Source organism: Plectropomus leopardus, chromosome 7 (genome assembly GCF_008729295.1).
Source record: "Plectropomus leopardus isolate mb chromosome 7, YSFRI_Pleo_2.0, whole genome shotgun sequence".
NCBI lineage: Eukaryota > Metazoa > Chordata > Actinopteri > Perciformes > Serranidae > Plectropomus > Plectropomus leopardus.
Genome location: NC_056469.1, coordinates 29,468,832 through 29,490,665, shown reverse-complemented (window position 1 = coordinate 29,490,665; position 21,834 = coordinate 29,468,832). Strand labels below are relative to the sequence as shown.

The 21,834-nt window shown below is 38.4% G+C and overlaps 1 protein-coding gene across 1 annotated transcript; it reads left to right on the top strand.

Moving 5' to 3' along the window:
- rab11al (RAB11a, member RAS oncogene family, like) lies at window positions 1-18,830 on the top strand. Its single transcript, XM_042490564.1, has 5 exons — window positions 1-289; window positions 7,056-7,251; window positions 9,163-9,356; window positions 13,242-13,322; window positions 16,981-18,830. The coding sequence occupies exons 1-5, from the start codon at window positions 250-252 to the stop codon at window positions 17,118-17,120; spliced, it is 651 nt and encodes a 216-aa protein (XP_042346498.1). The 5' UTR covers window positions 1-249; the 3' UTR covers window positions 17,121-18,830.
- The last annotated feature ends 3,004 nt before the right edge of the window (window positions 18,831-21,834 follow it).

The window sequence follows — 21,834 nt, the reverse complement described above, 5'->3', positions numbered from 1 at the left end:
GCCCCGGTAATGGCAAGTGACAGAGGGTGAGGAAGACGAGGCGAAACTTTTCCAGCCACAAGTTGCTGTTTATTAACCGTGATAACAACAGCGGCATCACGTTCGTCCACTGCGACATTAATTTAGCGTTGAGTGACAATTTAACATCTTCCGCGCGACGCTAACCAAAGTCGTCAACGGTCGCTCGCGAAGTAGCTTAAATACACCAGAAGTTTGTTAAATACGTAGAGACGCCGAAGAAGAGGAGCTATGACCAACAGAGAAGACGAGTATGACTACCTTTTTAAAGGTGAGTGCCTGTTTACCTTTTAGCTAGTTAGCTAAACTTCGACAGCGTTCACCTGAGAGTCAAGTGTCATTTGATGCCGAGTTGTTGGAGGTGTTGACCTCCTAACAACAAGACGACATTACACCGAGCGACAAAGGCACCTGCTGTTTGCCGTAACTTCGCATAAATTACAACACGGTGTTACAGCCGTTCACCCTTACGATTGCAACATACAGGCACGTTTTAAGTACTTTGTATTAAGCAGCATCCGCAGTGGAGGCATCATCTTGCAGGCCGATGATGCAATCATGTTAGGATGCGGTGCTGGTCAACAAAGGGGTCATAATCTGAGGCAAGACGACACACCAAGACAGCCTCCATCCAGAATTACCCGGAAAATCAATGGAGTTTGGGTCCATTTGTTTTGCACCTGAGGACTTTATGGTGCAGCTCTAATCATACAGGTTTCACCTGCTCCAACTGTTGCACCACTTAAACTCTAATGTGGTCTAATAAATATGCTAAGCCTCAAAAACAAGCATGCATGGTGACTACACATCTTTAACAGCCTCCATCAAGACTTGGTTAGAAAATAAATAGAGTTTGGTCCCATTTATTTTGTACCTGAAGACTTCCTTATAGACTCATAGTTTTAATCTATATACAGGTGTATTTTTGTATTTTAATTGTGCAAAAAAACAAAGCCCAAATACTAAAAACCCAAAAGTGTTGTTGACAAAATACGACATCAACATCAGTTTTAGTTTTTTATTTTATTTTTTATTTTTTTGAACACTTTAAAATACAAAAACTGACAGTACTGGGAGAGGTAAAAAAACCTAGAGGCCTTATTTGTAGTCTCCACCCAAAAAAAGGTTAAAATTTTGCAATGTTATGATACACACAGATATAACAACATCACCTGCTCCAGTTGTTACACCACCTCAACTCTAATAATTAAGAGTTTTCAATATAGTCTAATAATAGTTATAAGTCTTTTTTAGGGATTGTTCCCTATTTATGAGAGGGAAGGGGGTGGTACAAAAACGGGGATGCATGTCAAATAATCTTTATGGGTGTGTGGTTTTTATTTTAGCTTAGGGGAGGGACTATATAAACTTGATAAAGTTTTTTTATTGTTATTATTCATTTTAAATACCATATTAGCCCCCTAAATCAGCTGGCAGGCTTGAAAGGCATTTTTTTTTTTAAAAAATCTCTAAAAAATACATAATTTATCATAGCAAGAAACTGTAAACACAGAAATTATCATTGCATTTCCAAATTTCTGACAGCCCTTTAATGCATAAGGAAATATAACCAAATCTAAGCTTATAATACTCAAAATTCATCAAAATCACTTAATTCTATGTCTCATTTAAAATATAAATCTTGCATCATGAAAGGGAGGGTAATGCATTTCCCCCCAGTCACTCAGAAAGGTTCACGAAAAAATATTTGTAATAATAATTATGACTTTATTAAGGACAGAGAGAAATGTCAATAGCACACTACATAAAAACAGTGCAGTAAATAAGATTTTAAAAAACAACAAAAAAGGAAATAAACAACATAACAGCAGGCAAACTTTTATTGTAGCTCTGTGGAGGGTCAAGATAATAAAAAAAAGCCACCCCCTCTTCTAATAAACAATGAACAGTCCCTAATAGGTATCAGCAAGCTTGTCTGGTGACAACTTTTTTTTTTTTAAGTCTCCATAGTATGCAGAAAAACACCACAATGTGCCATATCATATTAAATATACAGTAACTGTGTACTGGAGGAGATGGTGGTGATTGTTCCCATATGGCTAGCTGGTACACACACTACCTTGTCATAAGCAAAGGGGAAAGGAAGAGCTCATGGTCTGTTCAAATATAGAACGCCAAACAAGCATGTGTTGTCAAACTGGAAATACCTGCACGCTGTGTGTGTGTGTGTGTGTGTATGGCCACAGAGACGCTCTGTCCCCTAGCAAAGAGAAGATGAGATTTACTCACTCACTCACTCACTCCAGAATAAAATGACAGGACTCTTGGTGACCAAATTTATCTGAATCATGTGCAGCAGTGCAAGGACACTGATTAAGGTATCGGTCACCTTTCAATCCTTTGCTTAAACCAGGAAAGAGCTAACGTTATTGTAATGGCTCTCCTTTGTTCCTACTACCTCCCTTTTGTTCCTCACTGTAAGATAGCATGAGTCAAGTTGGGTGAGCTGTTAGTGAGTCACCTTAACCTTTCCCTACTGATGGAGACATCAGCGCAGGAAGTCATCCAGCTGGAGCATACCTCTTTCCATGTACTGCTCGTGTTGATTTTTAGGGACGTGTGTTGGCCACATTACCGGGTGTTTGTTTTAGAACCTAAAGCCAATAGCATCTTTCAGTGGATATACACATATATTTTATATGTTTTAAATTTTGTTGATGCATTTACTTGCTGTAAAATCACTTATTAATTGCTTAATAATTATGTATTTTAACCCTTTTAAGTTTACTTAATTAGCTAAGTATCTCTTAGAAACATGGGAAGTTAGAAAAATTACCTGAAATTTTGCAACATAAAAAAAAGAAAAGAAAAGAAGAAAAGGGGAAAAAAAGGGTAACAAAAGAAGAAACAAAAACTATATAAATATATAGATAACTACTACTACTACTAATAATAATAATAATAATAATTTATAATAATAATAAAAAAATTCTGGATATTTTCCCCAATTTTTTGAATTAGTATTAACATTTACTTAGGTTTCCAAATTGCAAGTACTTTCCTTAATTGATTGTTGGTCAAAATTACGAATCAGTTAATCAAGTATTATTTCAAAAAACACAAAAGCTTGGTCTATACAAAACAATACCAAATGTGTTTTTTCCTCAAGCTCACAGCAAAATATTGCTTTGACAGCATTGCATAGCCTATCGATTGATCAATTACATTTTGTAAGTCTGATTAAATTCTTCATGATGGATTAATCAATCATCAATTAATGATTATCATCCCTGCTTCTAATGATTTCTGCAGTCTCTCTCTTTTTTAAAACAAATTTTCAGGCCATGTTGTTGTCACTTTTTCCTATTTTCCTGCAATTGTGGTACATTTCTTACTAAGTTGCTTAGTGACTTTATAGCCATGTTTGCAAAAGAAATCAAACCAGTTTGTTAGGTTTAAATGGTTTAAATGTGTGTAAGAGGCGTCTGAATGCAGCACAAGAAAACTGTCACTATGGGTTTTAAAGCGTTAATAGAAGGTATCTTTTTTAGGATTGCCAGTCTCAGCCAGCATTATACACTGCTTTAATATTACAGAAATGGAAATTATTAAATTGGACATGTCATGATGATCTTTTATTCCATTTACAGGACGTAATCGTAATCTATCTGAACAGACAGACTCTGATTCTCAGTATTATTTCGTTTCTTTTTTTCGTTCGTACCTCCAGACAGTCACAGGCTCGCCTGCATCACTGGGCGCAGTGTTGTGCAATATAATAGAGAGGTGTCGTATCATTTTAGCTGAAGAATGCAAACCCAACAAAAGGTTGGAGAATGGGTGTGTAATGCAGCCATGATATTACCTGTGTGATGGCAGAGGACCTAGAAATGGTTGCATAATGATTTTTTGTCCTCCACCCAAGATCTTTTGTCTCTGACGAAATGGAGAATGACAGTGTAACATTTTTAGGCATGTAGGAGAGCCATAGTGTGGTCCCTGTGGGTTTCCCATATTATAATTAGTTTTTAAGTCTAGCCCTTAATGTGGACAGGTTTTTACTTGTGTCTGTTGCACCATACTGAAAAACTTAATACACAGTTTTCCTTCAGAGTGAGCAGCATTGCTCAAATGCAAGTGTAGACACAGTGGTTGGTTCGTTAGTGCAGTTTCAACATTCCCTAACAAGTTCCTATTTCATAAGAGCGGGGGTGGTGTGCTGGTGTGGCTGGTTCCTTTTGACACACTGACTCACCTGACAATTGTGGAAGTAGTTTTCTGGCAAATACTTGCCCTCATAATCGCTGTTTAAGTGCATTTTAGGAGAGGATTGAGTAGACGAGACACAGCATTAAAGCCTCTGTTTTAATCGTTATGATTATGTGCTGAAAATTAAAGCCATCGCTCACTTCTACGTTGTAGTCATTTACTTCTCACTCCATGTCAGTAACAACTCCTCTGAAATTTGTATGTGAAGCAAAACAAGCCTCTTTCCAAGTCTAGTTATTGTCCGCTGATTTTATGGATTTTTATGCTTTGTTTGAGAAGTGTAAAATGGTGCCCCCCGTTAATTAAAGCAATTTGGAGGAAGTGCTTGGCATTTGGACAAACCTCAGCAGAATCTTTTGGCTGAGAATAGAGTGGGCGCTCAGTTTTAGTGGTAAGTGTCTAAACATTTACATTGTTTTCAATTATATATAGCTTTTAAAACAGCAATACATTTTATCAATACAAACTGATTTGAGCATATGTGAGGTATCGTCCTCGTGGGGTCCTAAGGTTTACCAAAGCTTCACTGGGGATTTGTGAGGCCTTCTGTATTTTAGGGGGTGTAAGAAAACTTAAAATATATATGTACAGTAGGCGTATATCAGCATTGTATTCATTTCTCTGATAACCTAAATGAAATTGTTATTTTTATGGACTTGCACTTGTAAAGCGCCTTTCCAGGCTTTCATTAACTCAAAGTGCTTTTACACCACATGGTGGTATTACAAGGTGAATAAAAATAAATAAATGAATGAAAACCTTTATTGCCCCAATAGGAATTTGCTTTAAACAAATGAGCATTAAGACTGACAATGACAACATATAACGCAAAAACATACAGAAAACATCATGAAACAGAAAAAGCTTAATCGCCAGAAATTTGATAATGACATTAAGTTAATTTAAGTCCATTTACGTTAAAATTTAGTTCATTGAAGTTAAAAAAAGTGCTCTTCCAGACTTCCGATTAGCGCTTGTGAAGCAGCTGAGTGCTGTGTGGGACACATTTTGTGATACCTCTAGTCCGCATCTGGGCATGCTATACCTATACCTATACCTATACCTATACCTATACCTATATATATATATATATATATATATATATATATATATATATATATATATATATATATATATATATATATATATATATATATATACCTGTGCCTGAAGGTAGGGGGGCATATTCAGACTATAAAGGATGCAACGGATCTGCTATGATCTTATGAGCTGAATTAATTGTGTACTGGTCTGTCATGTAATTAATACTGCAAATTGGTTCTCCACTTATCTTTCCTCCCAGTCTGTTCTTGTTTTGTACAACAGTGCTCCTCACCATCACTGAATACAGGGCATCATAATACTCTGAATAAATGTCTTGTAAAACAGTATGAGCTTAGATCTGTCCACATAAAACCGTATGAGTTTGGCACCTGCTTCTTAGTTTTAAACGATCATATGCACTTCAAATTGTTCCTGGGAGCGACCTGGGGTTCAGTCAGTTGCCCGAGGAAACTTCGACATTCCCTGTTAAAGGGTTTTTTTCCTGAAGTTGAAGTTTTTCCTTATCTGCTGTGAGGATCAGAGGACAGAGGGATGTCATATGCTGTAAAGTCCTCTGAGGCAAATTCTAATTTGTGATTTTGGGCTTTATAACTAAAATCAAACTGAACATGCAGACTGCAGGAGTCAGGAGTTGGACCGCTGATCTTTTTATTGCCGGATGACCTGCTTTACCTCCTGAGCAACAGTCGGTTAAAGTTTGAGAAACTAAAATAAATCACAGAATAAGGAGATGATGAAGACCTGAACATAAGCTGTATGCACAGAGTCTTCACTCTCTGATAAACAGCCTTGTCCTGCATTAGAAAAGTACCCTAACAGCTAAACAGAACAATGGCCAAATGTCAGGCAGAAGAAAACACTGAAATTGTCAAACAAAAGAGGCCTAGTAAGTATGTTTATTGTTTAAAATATTAAAATACATAATATCGAAAGAGAACTGTATAAAAAGTTCCTACAAAAACAGAAAAACTCATCTCTGATGTAAAATTCAAAGGAATTAATTAGCTCAAAATTCACCCAAATTGCTTGCTTTGCACAGATGTCCTGCAGTTGTTATGTTTACTATTTGGCTTAATTGCACAGTTTATCAGCTGTTCTCTACTATTATTTTTATGCATTGAATATAATAGGAAATACCCTTAAATTATGTTACTTAGTCGGAGCTCGTCAGTTTACTCAGTGATAGAAAAGGGTTGGAAACCACTGGTTTAATATATGTCTCAGCTCTTTCAAGAATATATACATTTTTTAAAAAACAAAACATATGTTCATTAACATACTGTCATGTCTATATTTCACTGCTGAAATTGCAGTGAATAGCTGGTTTATCCTAAGCTCAGTCTGCAGGTATTTCCTGGAAAAGAGCAGGTGGTTATAATATTTTGTCTACTCAGCGGGAGTCCCCTGAGTTTCTGTTCTACTTCGGCTGGGAGCCACTCACGTGCGTCATTGGCGAGGCAGGCTGTCTAATAAAAATGAGAATCAAATTTAATTTTAAAAAGGCAACCCATACTGTTTAGTGTAACTGCTTTGTGGTTTAATGAACTGTTACACTAAAGGTCTACCAGGAATTTACCTTTACAGCTGCTGACATAAAGTATGCTGTGCTGCTGAAACACAGTTATGTGAAAAAAAGTGAAATGCATTTTGGTTTGCAGGTTGCGTCTACAATCCACCATGTGGATGCAGATGATGATTGTTCCTCTGTCTCTGTCTGAAATCCCCTTTCTCTTTTCCTGTAGTGGTGCTGATCGGTGATTCAGGTGTAGGGAAGAGTAACCTGCTGTCCCGCTTCACCCGAAATGAGTTCAACCTGGAGAGCAAGAGTACCATCGGGGTGGAGTTTGCCACACGCAGCATTCAGGTAGAAGGAAAGACCATCAAGGCTCAGATCTGGGACACAGCTGGACAGGAGCGATACCGAGCTATCACTTCTGCGTGAGTATACACCAGCATCGAAGCAGGGTTTTCCATGGTCATGAAATACCTGGAAAAGTCATAGAATTTCACAATCTTGTTTTACAGGTCATGGAATTAGAAAAAAAAACATTGAAAGTTTTGTAAAAGTCGTGGACTTTTGCTGTGTGTGATGAATTTTTACAGTAATGTTCCATGGATAACCTTCCACACAATGTAAAACATCTGCAAATTTATTTTCAGTAAGTCAGCTGTTCACATAATGTAGCTGTAATATGCGTTGCCCACAGGATATATTGTTTCAGTGTCGTCATTGTGGTTTGCAACAGTCGCATCGAGGGATGTGCAATGCCACGTAAAGTGAATGAACTCAAACAACTTAATTTGCTACCTGGGACAAAAGGAAAACTTTTCTCATATTTCATGACTAATACCAGCTAAGCCTTCCCCCTTAAGACAGGTTATGTGTTTTATTTGACATAGTGTGGCCATGTTCGTTATGAAAATCAAGACTCTCCTGAGTGTTTGCGTGTAGAACCATAACCAGGCCCGCAAATGCCACAGACACAGTGACATGCACGCTTTTTCCAAAACGGGAATTTTATTTTTTGGCTCTTGAAAAGTCATGAAAAAGTTTTGAAATGTTGTCAAGGAAAATGTGTGCATGTAATTTCACAATCACATTTTCCAGGCATCAATTAGTAAAAAGGAATTAATAAAAAAAGAAAATTGAAAGTTTGGGAAAAGTCACTGAATTTTGTTGTGTGTAATGAAATTGTTACAGTTATCTTCCAGGGATAATCTTCCACATAATAATGCAAACTTTATTTGTATAGCACCTTTAAAAACTGAGTTTGCAAAGTGCTTTGACAAACAAAGCATAAATGGGATACACAGACAGCGATACAGCAACAGAAAACCAAACAGACCAACTGAACACAAGCAAGCCGAAACTAGGGTAGCGTTAAAATTAAAATAAGAGGACAAATAATGCAGGACGCAAAATGTCAATATGAAATAATACAAAGAATAGACCAAAAACAGCAAAAGCAATAAAACTGATAAAACTTTAAATAAAGGAAATAACATAAATAAAACATGAATCAAGTAGGTAAAGTAAATAAAATGTAACGTCACGACAGAATTATTTTCTGTACCTTAACGTACGTTTGTTCATTTTCTCCTTACATTTTGTCTTTCCCTTCATGTACGCCAGCTAACTGAAATTATGTTGGAATAGTTTTGCATGCATGCAGACACACACATGTTTGCATGCAGGGGTTAAAATAAGCATGTTCTTGAAAGCGATACATGCTAAGCACAGGAACTCCAGAGTGCCTCTTTTGCTTCCTCATGCATTGTGCCATTATTCACAGTCACATGAAGTTTTGCTGCATTATGAGTGGGTGCGCTTGTAGGTTAAAGGTTATAAACTTCCAACCCTCCTCCAACAATGAAATCATTTTAGAATCACATTCCTAAAATTTTTCAAAAGAGATATTCTGAAGTGATAAACACAACAAAAACGCAGCTTTTTGCCTCGGGCAGGATGTTTTTTTTGAATTCCTCCTTATCTCCTGATCACGTCCCTGTCCCAACATTTGTCACTCTTTTTTTTTTTTTAAAAAAATGGTCTGCGTGAAAGCGGCCACCGGCCCTGAGGCATTGGCATGTGCTTTATCAATCCCCCACAGGCACTGAGGAAGCAGACAAGCAAGCGCAGCCAGTCTAATTAAAATAAGTGATGTCAGTCAGCGTTCACTTGTGTTATGAGCCTCGTCTGCTGTGGCTATACTGTTTTATTTCTTCTGTCTTTGCTTAAAAGCCGGCCAAGCCCATATGACACACCCATGAATAATCCAGAAATCTAACAGGCTGTGACAAGAAAAAGTTGTCTTCTCTTATGTAAAATATGTCTGTGATGTTGTCCAGGTACTACCGCGGAGCAGTCGGAGCTCTCCTGGTTTATGACATCGCCAAGCACCTGACGTATGAGAACGCGGAGCGCTGGCTGAAGGAGCTGCAGGACCACGCAGACAGCAACATAGTCATCATGCTAGTGGGCAACAAAAGCGATCTACGCCACCTAAGAGCGGTGCCAACAGATGAGGCCAGGGCCATGGCAGGTATTGTTACTGTGTGTGTGTGTGTTTGTGTGTGTTGATGCCTGTGAGGTTATAGGACTCTGCCTCAACATGTTATTGCCAGGTTAAAGCTTTGCCACTTAGGAACCGGTGCCGATGCAATATTGGTTTTTTTTTTTTTTTTTTTTGCAGAATCCAATATGCCGATATATGCCAACTCATTTGGCTGATAACCGATACTGATATCGTATATCTACTTTTATCCCCCACCCTAATTTTAGTGATCAACCCCCTTCTGTTTTGGAATTAACATCATATTATACATACTCTTACCATGATAGTCCAGCAGCAGATGGAGACATGTGTAAGTGTGTCTTCTCGTCTAGATGTGATACTAGGCTATTACTAAAATAATATAGAAAATAGAGTAGAAAAGCCGCCAAACCTGCTGTGGCAAAACAGGCATTTTGGCTCCCTGGGAAGCCAATGAAGCAGCCTTGAAGCTTGGCATCGCCCATCTCTGCTTTGGGGCACTTCTGTCCTGTCTGAAGTTGAATCTGCTGGCTCTGCAGAGCTCTGTTGCCAGCATCTGAGCTCTGGCTGGCTTCAGGGTGCTTTATGGCAGTTCCTTCTCTTGTTTTGACCCGGCGTTCTCACCAAGATGCGCTCTCATGTACTGAAATTGGGCACCAATGGATTTAACATGATTAAGTACTCTGTGGTACCAAAGTAATTTAGTTGGTACCCTTAAAGGGTGAGTTTAATACCCAACCCTACTGACCCCTCGCTGCTTTAATTAGGTCCTAACGTGTTGTATTTGATGCAAACAGTGAATTAAATTAACGCTTGTACTCATAAGTTGCCTTTCGGTTTAGTTTGTGCTGGGCTTTTAAACAGTCTTGTCTTGTGGGCTCACTCCCACTGGGAACACCCATATTAGAAATGTTTGCACAGTGATACTGTAAGGCATTTTACATAAATACCTCAACCATACGTCCTTGGCTTGTGTGTGAGTACATGTAAGAAAGCACAGCACGAGGTCAAAAGGACTTGATTTGAATTAATTAGACTTCCATTTATCTCGTCCCTCTGAGGATTTCAAGGCTTTGTCTCAGAGCACGTTTTTTTGTTACAGTCAACCTTTTGACACTCACACTATTATTTCAAAATAGTTGGGCCTTGTGTTTACTCTTGACCTTGAGTTTACTGGCTTGTGTGGGATTTTTCGTTGCACCTGCTTTGACTGGGAAATGACTCTTGTAGGTCTGCCTGTAAGAACGTCAAATACATGATTGGAGCAACAGTAAAGAAATGTTTTGTTGCTGGATAAATGTCGTTGGTACCTTGCAGTGCTTCCGTTTGTGCTGTTTTGTTTTTCTAAACCACAGTTGTAGTTTATGATGCCTCATTTAAATGAAGACCATGTGGTGTACACGTACATGCAAACTGTATGATAATGCCACAAATGGAGGGTTCTCCTCAAACAACACAACAGCGACAGTGGATCTGATGATGTCATTAAATGTCCTTTTTCCTGTGTCCAACCAACAATCTAAAACTCAAACCTACTTAATCATCTGTAATAGATAAGAAAAAGTATCAAATGTTCACCTTAAACAAGCTGGAATCACCAAATGGCCTGGAAAAAAAAAAGATTAATATTCTGTCTATCAGATAATCAACGAATCAACCAATCTTTGCAGCCTTATAATCATTTACTAAATAAAAGCACCAAATATTTGCTGGTTACTTCTTCACTAGAATTTGGTATCAAATTCGTGCTCATACTTTTAAGGATACAGACCACATCGCATCACTACTACCAAGTACCAGTTCACATTAAATCCATGTGTGCCAAATTTCTCTACCTGTGAGTGCATCAAGGTGAGGATGCTGGGTTAAGACAAGAGATGAAAGTGCCGTAAAGCGCCCTGAAGCCTGGAAGCCAGCCACGGAGCGCCGTGGCCGTCAGAGCTCCACAGAGCTGCCCGGTTCAACTTTGGACAGGAGGCAGAAGTGCCCCGAAGCCAGGAAGCCTCCGCAGCCGCTCCATCGACTTCTCAGCAGGCCAAAACCATCGCTGCAACACTGATCTTCTCAATAGTTTCAGCATTATTATCCTGGTAACACTGCTGGACGAGTAGACACACACAAACAGACAGACCGAAGATTAGCTCTATTTGTGATTGGAAAAGAGCAGAGAAGCAGAATTGCTTTTTTTGTTTAGTTTGTCACCCCTGCAGCTTGTTCAGAGTTGACATTTTTGTTATAACAGAGAAAGTAAAGCCCTGGATAAAAGGTACCGTGAGTGAGACCCAACCATAATCTTCATATTAGGAAAGCTCTCTCAGTTCCATGCCATACATTTTTAGGTGTTTTTACTCAGATTGAATAAGCATAAAAAAAGTTTCTTTTTTATTTTCTTTCGAAGGAATTTGTCCTTCGCAGTTTGTTTAAGGTCTTGGGTGGACATTTTGACATGTCACAGTAGCAAAAAGCAAGGTTAATTGATAAAAAAAAAAGTATGATGGCTGAATTCCATTTAACTGCTTTGGTTTCAGGGTCCTGGCTCACTGTTACACTCTCACAATGATGCACTGCTGCCTGATATCAGACAGAAATATAAACTTTCAAACCTTCAGTTTGACTTCATTATTTTTCCTAACCGATTACTAGAAACCAACGTATTTGCCCTAATCTAACATCATTTTTAGTCCATACTGATGTGTAGCCATACAAAAATACCTGTTTTTCCGAGGTTTTAAGAGTTGAGCGGATTAAAGTAAAACAAGCTATGCTATTGAGACGACATGTCCATTTAGAACAGCCTTGATAGCAGCCTCTGTCTTGTCTATAGCCCTCACCATTATTGTTATTACTTCTCATTGGCCTTCTCTTGGTTAAAGGTCTGGACCCCGGTAAATTGTACTGGGACTCATGAAAAGAACAAACTCAGCTTTAATGAAATCACCTGAGCTTTTCCTACTATGACAAATAGTCTGCTGTGAAAAATAACTGTTTTATAGAGTAAACGGTTAATTCGGCTGTCACACAACCCATTAGATTTTCTATAATTATGAAGCAGTTCACAGCCGGCAATCAAACAGGAAGGTGTTGAAATGACTACATTTCTGAGGAAAAACCTGTAGTGAGCAAATTATGCTCAAGAAATCAATCACAGAGTCAGTTATAATGCCAGTACAGTTCAGCAGCTCATTGTCATTATGAAAAACGAAATATAATGCAGGCCTATAACTATATTTTGGCACTATGTCATGGTTTGTACAGTCATGAACAGCCTGGAAGTAGTGAAATTTGGAAATAGCCATTTCCAGGCCTGGAGAAGTTTTGGAAAATTAGGTTTAGTTAGATGTTAAACGTTTTGCAGACAAAATCTTGTTTCACAGACATGTATGATAACACCTGAGGTGTTCAAATACTGTCAGAAATGTGAAAATCCAGCAATAGTTTCAGTTTTTACAGTTTTTTGCTGTGATAAATGGCATAATCTTTGTTTATTTAAAAAAAACAAACTTCTTTTTAAAAAAATCTTCCAACAATTTTAACTAAAAAACACACCAAAAGTTTTAAAAGTTTTTCTTAAGGCCAAAATGGAATCCCCCTCTAGTTCTTAAAACATTATTTGACATGATTCTCCCTTTTTGCACCACCCTCTCCCCTCTCATAAATAACAAATAGTCTCTAAGTTATATTTAAATAGTTATTTCTAATCCTTTTCTGAAGTCTTTTTTATTTTGTTTTTTTTAAGCTATAATATAGCAATTTTAAAAAAAAAGCTGATGAGAAGTATCAATGGTCAAGTCAGAGAATGCATGGTCTTGAAAATTTGCCTCAAAGTCATGGAAATGTATTGGTGAAATGTATGTATTGTGTATGAACCCTGTTATGTGCATGTGTGTTTTACAGAGAAGAACGGCTTGTCTTTCCTGGAGACATCAGCGTTAGACTCAACTAATGTGGAGCAGGCTTTCCAGACTATTCTCACAGGTGAGTTTGTGTGCATCTCTCGCCATTTTTGAGTCTTCATATCAAATTATAGAATGAAAGTGCATTTGATCCTAAAGGGCACTGATGTCTAAAGCTCCTAAGTCATCTAATGATAATGCTGTATATATACTGTGTATTGATTTGTGTGATAGTGTTACATTTCCATCCAGACTGTGATGGTTTACATAACTCTGACCATCTGCCACTAGATGGCAGCAAAATCCATCTTATCTGTTTCCCATGGCCATCTCTGACGTGCAGTCAGTTGCGAGAACACCACCTGAATCTGCTCAAAAATACGAGTAATTGGCACAATGAAAGATCACTCAGCCAATCAGTCGTGGTGAGAGCAGCTATGAAGATCCCCAATCATCGGCAAACCACTGACAGTCTTTGCGGGTGGTCACAAATCCACTTTGACCCACTGTATCAGATGCATCTGTTCAAGACAGAAATTCTGATACTGGTTCACAGATATTTTTCAAGTAAATGTCCATGAGCAGCGTCCCCAGGAGGCATATAGCCACACTAACGATTGTATTTGATGTTGGAGATTTGGTAACATGGAGAAAAAAAGCAATTGTTGTAACTGAGTCAACCCCTGGAGTGCTTAAAGGGGTAATCCAACAGTGAGTGGTGCTTCCACTTCAATTGCTCCAGGGGCTATCAGTCTGCAAGTATGCGCCACTTACTGCTTGTATTCCGCTTCTGCTCCGTGTTCAATTCCCAGACGCCTCTGCTCGAGCCATTTGAGACACTCTGCCCACACCGCAGCTTTATCAGTAATTTCTAATTCATAAAAACTTCAAACCAACAGGCCTTATTGAGCTAACGTAGCTAATGAGCTCGTTAAGGGAGGAGAAAAGAGGAAGTTAGCCGTGCATTAGCAGGCCAGTAAGAGCTGAACTTTAGACCCAGTGGAGCAGAGATGATGTCGCGTGTAGATATCAGCAGCAGACAGATCGGGGGTCAGAGGGGGTCATCGTGCTGGGTCATATAGACGCGGCAGCTGGTGCTGTGTAGGGTCTGTAGCATGGACTGCATGAAAACAATGGATCTCGCCACTGTGATGTCACACATTGTTTTGTGAACTCCTCATTTGAAGACTTGACTTTGGCATTATGGCTGTTGCCATGTTAGTTTTTTGGAGTGAGAAGTGAACAAATGTGGATGGAAGGGTGGAGCTATGGAGGAGCGAGGAGAGGATCTGACCCATAAGTCCTTTTTGCACAGAGATCACGCTATAAGGCTGCTATGAAGTCCCCTCTTCATGCTGCCTTTGCATCTTTACACAGAACCAAACAGTGGCAACATACCACTCCAGTGTGTGATTTTAGACTTCATGCCGTCATTGTGGAAGCAAACGATGTGTGACGTTCACAACACAACAGCGTTGACCTCTAGTATGACATAACATACGCATTGGCAGCAACAATTTTTAAGCAACAATGGCATAACATGGCAAAAACAACCATTTACGGTCCCTGTTATATGGCAGCTGACCTCCTCTTCTGCACGGAGGGTAAGGAGTAGAGCCTGACCAATATATTGGAAAGCCTGTATTATGGGTCTCTTGGTAGCGTATCAATATGTATACCAGTATGTACTAATGCGATGAGAGTTATTATTTTATAGCATATAACACAGAAAAATATGCTTGAAGTAATTTATGACAAATTTTCTGTTGTCATTTTTGCTAATACATGTTGTTGTTAAATAATAAATTAAATAATCTGCCTCCATATCTTTGGCACAAGTGTTTGATAACCATATTTTGGGTATAATTGCATTGTATAGATATAGATTTAAGTATATACAGAAATAGATGTATATATTGATAGAATATCGATCAATAAATCAATATCAGGATTATTTTACCCCCTAATATTGATATCCATATATTTATCACAAGGGTTTTAGAATAATATTTGAGGGATAACTGCATTGTATAGATAGATAAATAGATGTATAGATCGATGGAATATCGTCGATACATCAAGATCAGGATAATTATACTTCCTAGTATCAGTTGGGCTCTAGTGAGTATCTCGTGGAGATCACTGTTTTCCCAAATTGTAGACATTTACAGCTGCTGCCCTTCTTTGAGTCAATTACCAAATGCTGCTAAGTGATAATGCTGTTAACTTTGAATCTATGTTTACATAGGCTAATTAAATCCTGGTTGTATAGTAAATGAATTTTAAATTGCTCCCATTCTCATTGTTGGTCAATTTACTTTCCTGTTCTTATGTTTTTTGTTTGTTTTTATGAGTGTGAGAACTCAAATATTATCATTTAAAATGCCCATCCCCACTATAGAGACCAAAACTGTTCTTGTACCAGCCTGTAAACATATTTATTTCTGCTGTAAAGTTGGACATTTTAACCCCTTGAAACTGGGATTGACATCAGTTTTCTTGTGCTGCATTCAAAAGCCTCCGACAAGCATTCAAACTTCTGAAATGTAAGCATATTGGCTGGATTTCTTTTAAAAACAGTCAGCAATTTGGCAAGAAATGTCATGCAAACTACAGAAATTTGTAAAATGTAAAAATAAAAGAGGTAAACATTATCAGAAAATTATCAGTAAACTAGGGAAAGTGTCCAAAAATCATATTTCTAATTACAGAAAGAACATATGTTTTACTATTATTGTTTTTTTCCCCTCAGTTTTTTTACTTTGCCATTTTCTTGTTTGTTTGTTTACTTTTTTCCCACTCTGTTTTGTTTTTTTTCCCAGATAATTTTGTTGTAAACTTTTAGTAATTTCTTGCTATTATTTTTGGTCATTTCCTGTTTAGTTGCTTGTTGTCTTCTTCCATGTTTTTGAAAGGAATCAAGCTAATTTGCTCAGGATTCGAGGGGTTAACATTGGGGTCAATGGGGTTTAACTCCGTTTTGGAGCCAGCCTCAAGTGGCTGCTTGAGGAACTGCAGTTTCTGGCACTGCCACGTTGGCTTCAGTTTTCAGTCACTGAGGCTGCAGCTTGGTCCGAAATAATGCGTCATAGTTCCACCACCTGATGTGTCACGTCACAGTCAGCCAGGAGTCTTGTTTTGCTTAAACCTTCCTGCTTCTCAGGCAGTTTTTATTTCAGGACAGCTCTGTTCCACATCTGGCTGTAGTTAAGAGTTTAAGCGGCAGTATGCAACAGTAAGTGAGAGGAGTGTTTGCACTCGTCCTGCTCTCCTCTCAAGTTAATCAGCTGACCACCTCAAACACATCTAAGCCAACGTTTAGGTAAACTGCATTCGCAAATGTGTTAGCATTGAAGAAGCAAATGTTTTTGACACTGAAGTTCAGCTGTTTGTTTAAGCAGCTCTTGTTGCTAATTATTGTGTCTGCTTATCAGCATGAGCCTGCAGGGTCACAAAAACAACACCAACAATATTAATTTCTGTATTGCAGAGTCAATGTAAACGGTATTGCATATTTTAGCATTAGGGAATGCCTAAAACGAGACTTGGGGCTACCACATGACATAACGATGCCAGTTTAGGATGGAAAGAATTCACCGCTGCTGCCAGGAGTCTGGATAGAACAGTTGTTGTTCAGTTTTGCCATGCTGTTTGTCCGTATCACAATATGTCCCACTGTTGGCTGGATTTATAGGCATCTACACATAACTCATTCCCTCTCACCCTTCTCTCCATCACAGCCATCTACAACATCGTGTCACAGAGGCAGATGTCAGGGCGAAACGACTCAGACTTCTCACCAGCCTCCAACGTAGTGCCCATCACGGTTGAGCCCACCCAAAACTCAGCCAGTAAGGGTGTCTGCTGCCAGACCAACTGAGACCTTACTGCTGACCTCCTCCTTCACCTCCAGGCAATCGGAGAAACAGTCAGATAGACAAACAGAGACAGACAGATGGACAGGGAGAGTGGAGAGACAGGTAGAGACAACCATTTCACACAAGGACACTTGTACTGGGGTTGATTTGTCTGCTGTCTGGTTAAGAAATCTTATACAGTATGAAGAGGGGGAGCAGGGGAGGAGGGGTAGTAAAGACATTTAGACAGGAGGGGGGTGTGGTGTGGGAGGATTTGTATCAATGGAAAGAAAACAGGCGAGATGCACCGTACCTAGTGCATTAAGCTTTTGAAAGAGGTACATGATCAGAACTGATTCACAATCTAATGAAAAATTTAACACATTATGAGGTCCCTTTTGTGTCTCATCACGATTTCCGTCTTTGAAAACTGTCCTCCCTTTTTTTTTGAAAGCTCTATTTTACAAGCCAGTAAATGCTTTCTCTCAGTTTCCCACCACCAGGATATTGGGCAATAAAAATCCACATCCAAAAAGACTGAACTGCAACCCCTCTGTCGCCGCCCCCATTCCCATTTTCCCTTAAATGTATGATATTTTGAAAAAAAAAAAAAGGTCCCTTACGATATTTATTGAACACTAGATTAAGGTCTTGTTTGGCCAAAGGGTTTGCAATTTAACACTATCTGGTTTTTCACACTGATCGCTTGGCAGCAAAAGGGAGCGCTCTTGCTTTTTTTTGATGCTCACAATCATATCTGTGTGTGAAGAAGCTTGTGAGGGCAACTACCCCTCGCTAATGGGGGAACAAGGGCTTTTTTTCCCTAAATGCACACGCCGGAATTTGGTCGGTCGGTTCAAGTTGTGTTCCACCGGGCCACTCAGAGCAATAACATCCCTCCCTACCAGTGACATGTAATTTCTTTTTGATTGCTTTTGATCTTTGTTTGGAAGGCTTTCCTGCTCGGCGCACACTTTGTACTCTGCAGATGAGTCATGCTCTCGCAAGCTTTGCACAGCGTTAACTCTAAATGAGACGGGATGGCTGCATCACTGGTGAACGGGTTAACTGCCTCACAAGGATAGCGGCATTGGCTCTGCTCATGACTGTTTCACCCCTGCCCCGATGCTTTGGGTGTAGTGGGAGAGATTAGGGAATCGGTTTGAATGCATGGACAACCCTGTGTTGCTTCTGCTGCCTGCTTGCTGGGATGGATAGATGGATAATGTTTCAGGGGATGAGGTAGTGAGGGCACTCAGCCCTGCCCTGCTCCTGTGGTCTCTGATGTACCCGAGATGGCTTGTTTTACTGTAAGTGAAATCCTCCACTGCCTGCTACCTACTCCTCTCTGTCTCTCTACACTGTATGTAACTGGAACAGGACTCTCTGCCTTCTGGGATCTCCCTGAGGTCTGCCCTCGCTCTCACTTGCCTGTATTTCCTGTGGAGGGGGCGGGGGTTGTATTCGGGAGCCAAGATTGGGTTTGTTGGTATCTAATAGTTTAATAGATGAGGAAAAGGAGAAAGGACGGTAGTGTTAGGAGGGGCTTAATTAAATCCAAAGGTTATGCACACAGATGGTGTTTATCCTAGTTATGTGTTTCCACATCAACACTGACTTCTGTTGACTTCACAGGTCTTAAACTGGGTGGTGTAGGTTAGGGCTTTTTAAACATTTATTCTAATATATGTATATTTGGACTTCATATGTATAAATAAATCTCATTTGTTATAGCCGGCCTTTTCTCATGTCTCTTAAAGATGAACAATAAAGTAAAGTAAGTAGCTTTTTTTGTCAACAAAGGGGAAGACTTAATTTATCTATTATGTGATTGTGAATGTCCACTGTAATTTAATAACAAAATATTTGTAAAATTATATTCTTCTGATCACTGGGATTAACCCTTTGAAAACTGGAGTGACATAACTTTTCTTGTTCTACTTTTAGACGCCTCTCACAAGTGTTTAAATCTTTGAATCCTAAGCAAATTAGTACCATTTCTTTCAAAAACATGGAAAATAAAGTCAAGCAGCTTATTAAGAAATTTTATAGAAATAGCAAAAAAAAATAGTAGATATACTAAATGTTCCTTAAAAAAGGCAAAATGTCTAGGGAAAAGAAAAAAGCTATGAAAAAATAGATTGATACAGAATAATTCTAACTTTTAAGTACTATTTTTTTAGGTCATTTCCTTGTTGTTTATTGTGTTCTTTTCCATTTTATTTTCTGTTGGTTTTGTTTCCTTGAACCTTTTTGGGTCATTTCTTCTTTTGTTGCTCATTGCCTTCTTCCCATGATTTTGAAAGAAACCAAGCCCCTTTGCTCCAGTTTCAAAGGGTTAAAATATGAAGGCTCAATTTAGCCATTAAAAACTCCCCCTTAAAAAAAAAACAATTGGTTTCAATTGGAGATCATTTCATTTTTGTTTTATTAGAAACATTTACAATACATCTTGAATCTTGGAAAAATAACAAAGAACCAGAACTAACATGGCGCAGATACAATAATAATAATAAAAATGTCTCCAAAAAATGTAATTCACAAAAAAACATGTGCTATAACAAATAAACCTGCAATATCACATGCCTCGTAAGGGCATGGCATACTGTAACAGAGTTCAAAGACTTCTTTTTTTTTTTTTTTTTTTTTCCATCCATCAAAGTTGACGGTCAGCCACAGAGGGCCACGTAGGCAACAACCCTCTTTCACTGTTCACAGAGAAACCAGAAACTAACGCCAGCTGATGCCGGCCCAAAAACTAATGCACTACGACCACTATTAGACCGGTATGAAACACCTCTACTGTGCTGGAAAAATTGGAAACGCTACCAAAGACAAACTGTCAGACTGTATCGGCCTCTTTGGAAAAGGTTGCGAGTTTCACCAGTGAGCCCCACTTCAGCCCCCATCCTTTACATGCAGCAGAAAATGTGCCATCGTAGTGTTTTTGTCAAGTTTTTCTCATCGGTATCAACTCTTACACAAACTTCAAGTTAATTCATATGAGGTGCGAACTGTCTTTCATCACTAACAAGGTAACTGAGAGTACAAAATCCAACTTTGACGCGGGGACTGAAATGGCCCCTTTGCCTGGCTCCAAACTCGGGTCAACTTTCCAGTTTCCAAAGAGACTCCCACTATGAAAATCTACAGAGGAGAAACAGCCCAGGTGCACTGATGTTAAACACAGGACCTGCACCATTTCTCCTGTCTAAGTGACCATACAACATACATGCAAGCTAGTACGGTAATGAACCTGTTGTGTGTAAATGTGTGCATCTAGTTACATAGATCTACTACACAGTGCGCTGTTGTCCTCTCCTAGATGCCTCCGCTCGATTTGCACTCTTCACCTAATTAGCACATTAGGAAAAGTCTCTCATAAAGGCTTCCTTTAAGCTGATTATGCTCTGTCACTATTGATCACAAACTGTCCGCGTAGTAGATGCAGAAAATGTATGAATGAAAGTGTGTACAAGTTAAGCGTGGCCCCATTTGGCGGAAGGGCCACAGCTGCCTCATTCATTCCAAGCATTGCAGTCGTAACATGTTTTATAAGTAAAAGCGAGTTTAGATTACAGAGGAAATGAGTTATGTGTTTCAGTCAGTAACATGGGGTTAGTTGAAGGGGGGGAAAGGGGGTTACAGCAAGCAGCACTGCACAAAGAATGCTGATGCAGGAAAAATATATAATTGAGGCACAAAATTGATGCTCTGTGACTAAAATATCTCCAAATTCTAAAAAATATTATATTATTTTCTGTAATTATTCCATCGTGAATGCACTGATGTTGAAGTGGTGCATGTCTGAAGTTAAAATTTCAGCTATGGGGACCGCTTGTTCTACTTACTTCATGTTGAAGCACGTGGAAAAGGCGAACGTCCATAACTTTCATAAATAAAACTTCTAAACTTATTTTCTCATTTTACTTATTAGTAGAAACTGACCTCCCTGTGTTTAGAAATATATTAACTTCTTGTAATTTTAATTAAAAAACAAAATGTCTTGAGGTTACTCATAAATATGTTGCTTCATTTTTTTTTTAACTTTTCATAAATAACATCCAGATACTGACTTTTTTTTCCTCTGCTTTCTATGAAATAATAACCCATGTTAGCAAAATAGATTTGAGAAACTGTAATATGCTTTTTTTTTATTCATTTTAAGTTACTTTCTATAAATGTATGTGGAAGAACTCAAATATAGTCTACGTTGAAAACCTGTCGCAAATTCTTTCCAAAAAAACAAACAAAAAACTTAAAGCTCACTTGTAAATTGACAAAACAATAAGCATAAGGAGTGCATTGAGTTGAGTGGTCTTTTTTTAACCTTTTTTTTTTTTTTTTTTTTTTTTTTTTTACATTCAAATGCATTACTTGCTCAATGTGTGATTTTTAGACAGGTTGGTACAATTGCTTAAGTGCATCCATTGAAAATAAGGATTTCCTATCACTCCTTAAAAGGGATTCTACATAAATGCATAAAGACCTTTTTCATATCAAGAGAAGAAAAACATCAACAGTTTCTACCATTACTATAATAGTAAGCTTAATACAATATTGTAAATAATACTAACAAGAACTTAATGAATCAAATGTCACTGCGAGTCACCCCACCCCTTTGTTGCTCAATCCAAAAGTATCTCATACCGGGTGAGTTGGACAAATGAAACTTACACCATAGCATATTCTTAAGAATCATAATTAAACTTTATGTATCAATTAGTTAAACTACAC

Coding starts and splice junctions, on each gene's coding strand:
- rab11al (XM_042490564.1), top strand. CDS start 250: ATGACCAACAGAGAAGACGAGTATGACTACCTTTTTAAAG. Junction 9,357..13,241: donor TGAGGCCAGGGCCATGGCAG/GTATTGTTACTG, acceptor TGTGTTTTACAG/AGAAGAACGGCTTGTCTTTC. Junction 13,323..16,980: donor TTTCCAGACTATTCTCACAG/GTGAGTTTGTGT, acceptor TCTCCATCACAG/CCATCTACAACATCGTGTCA.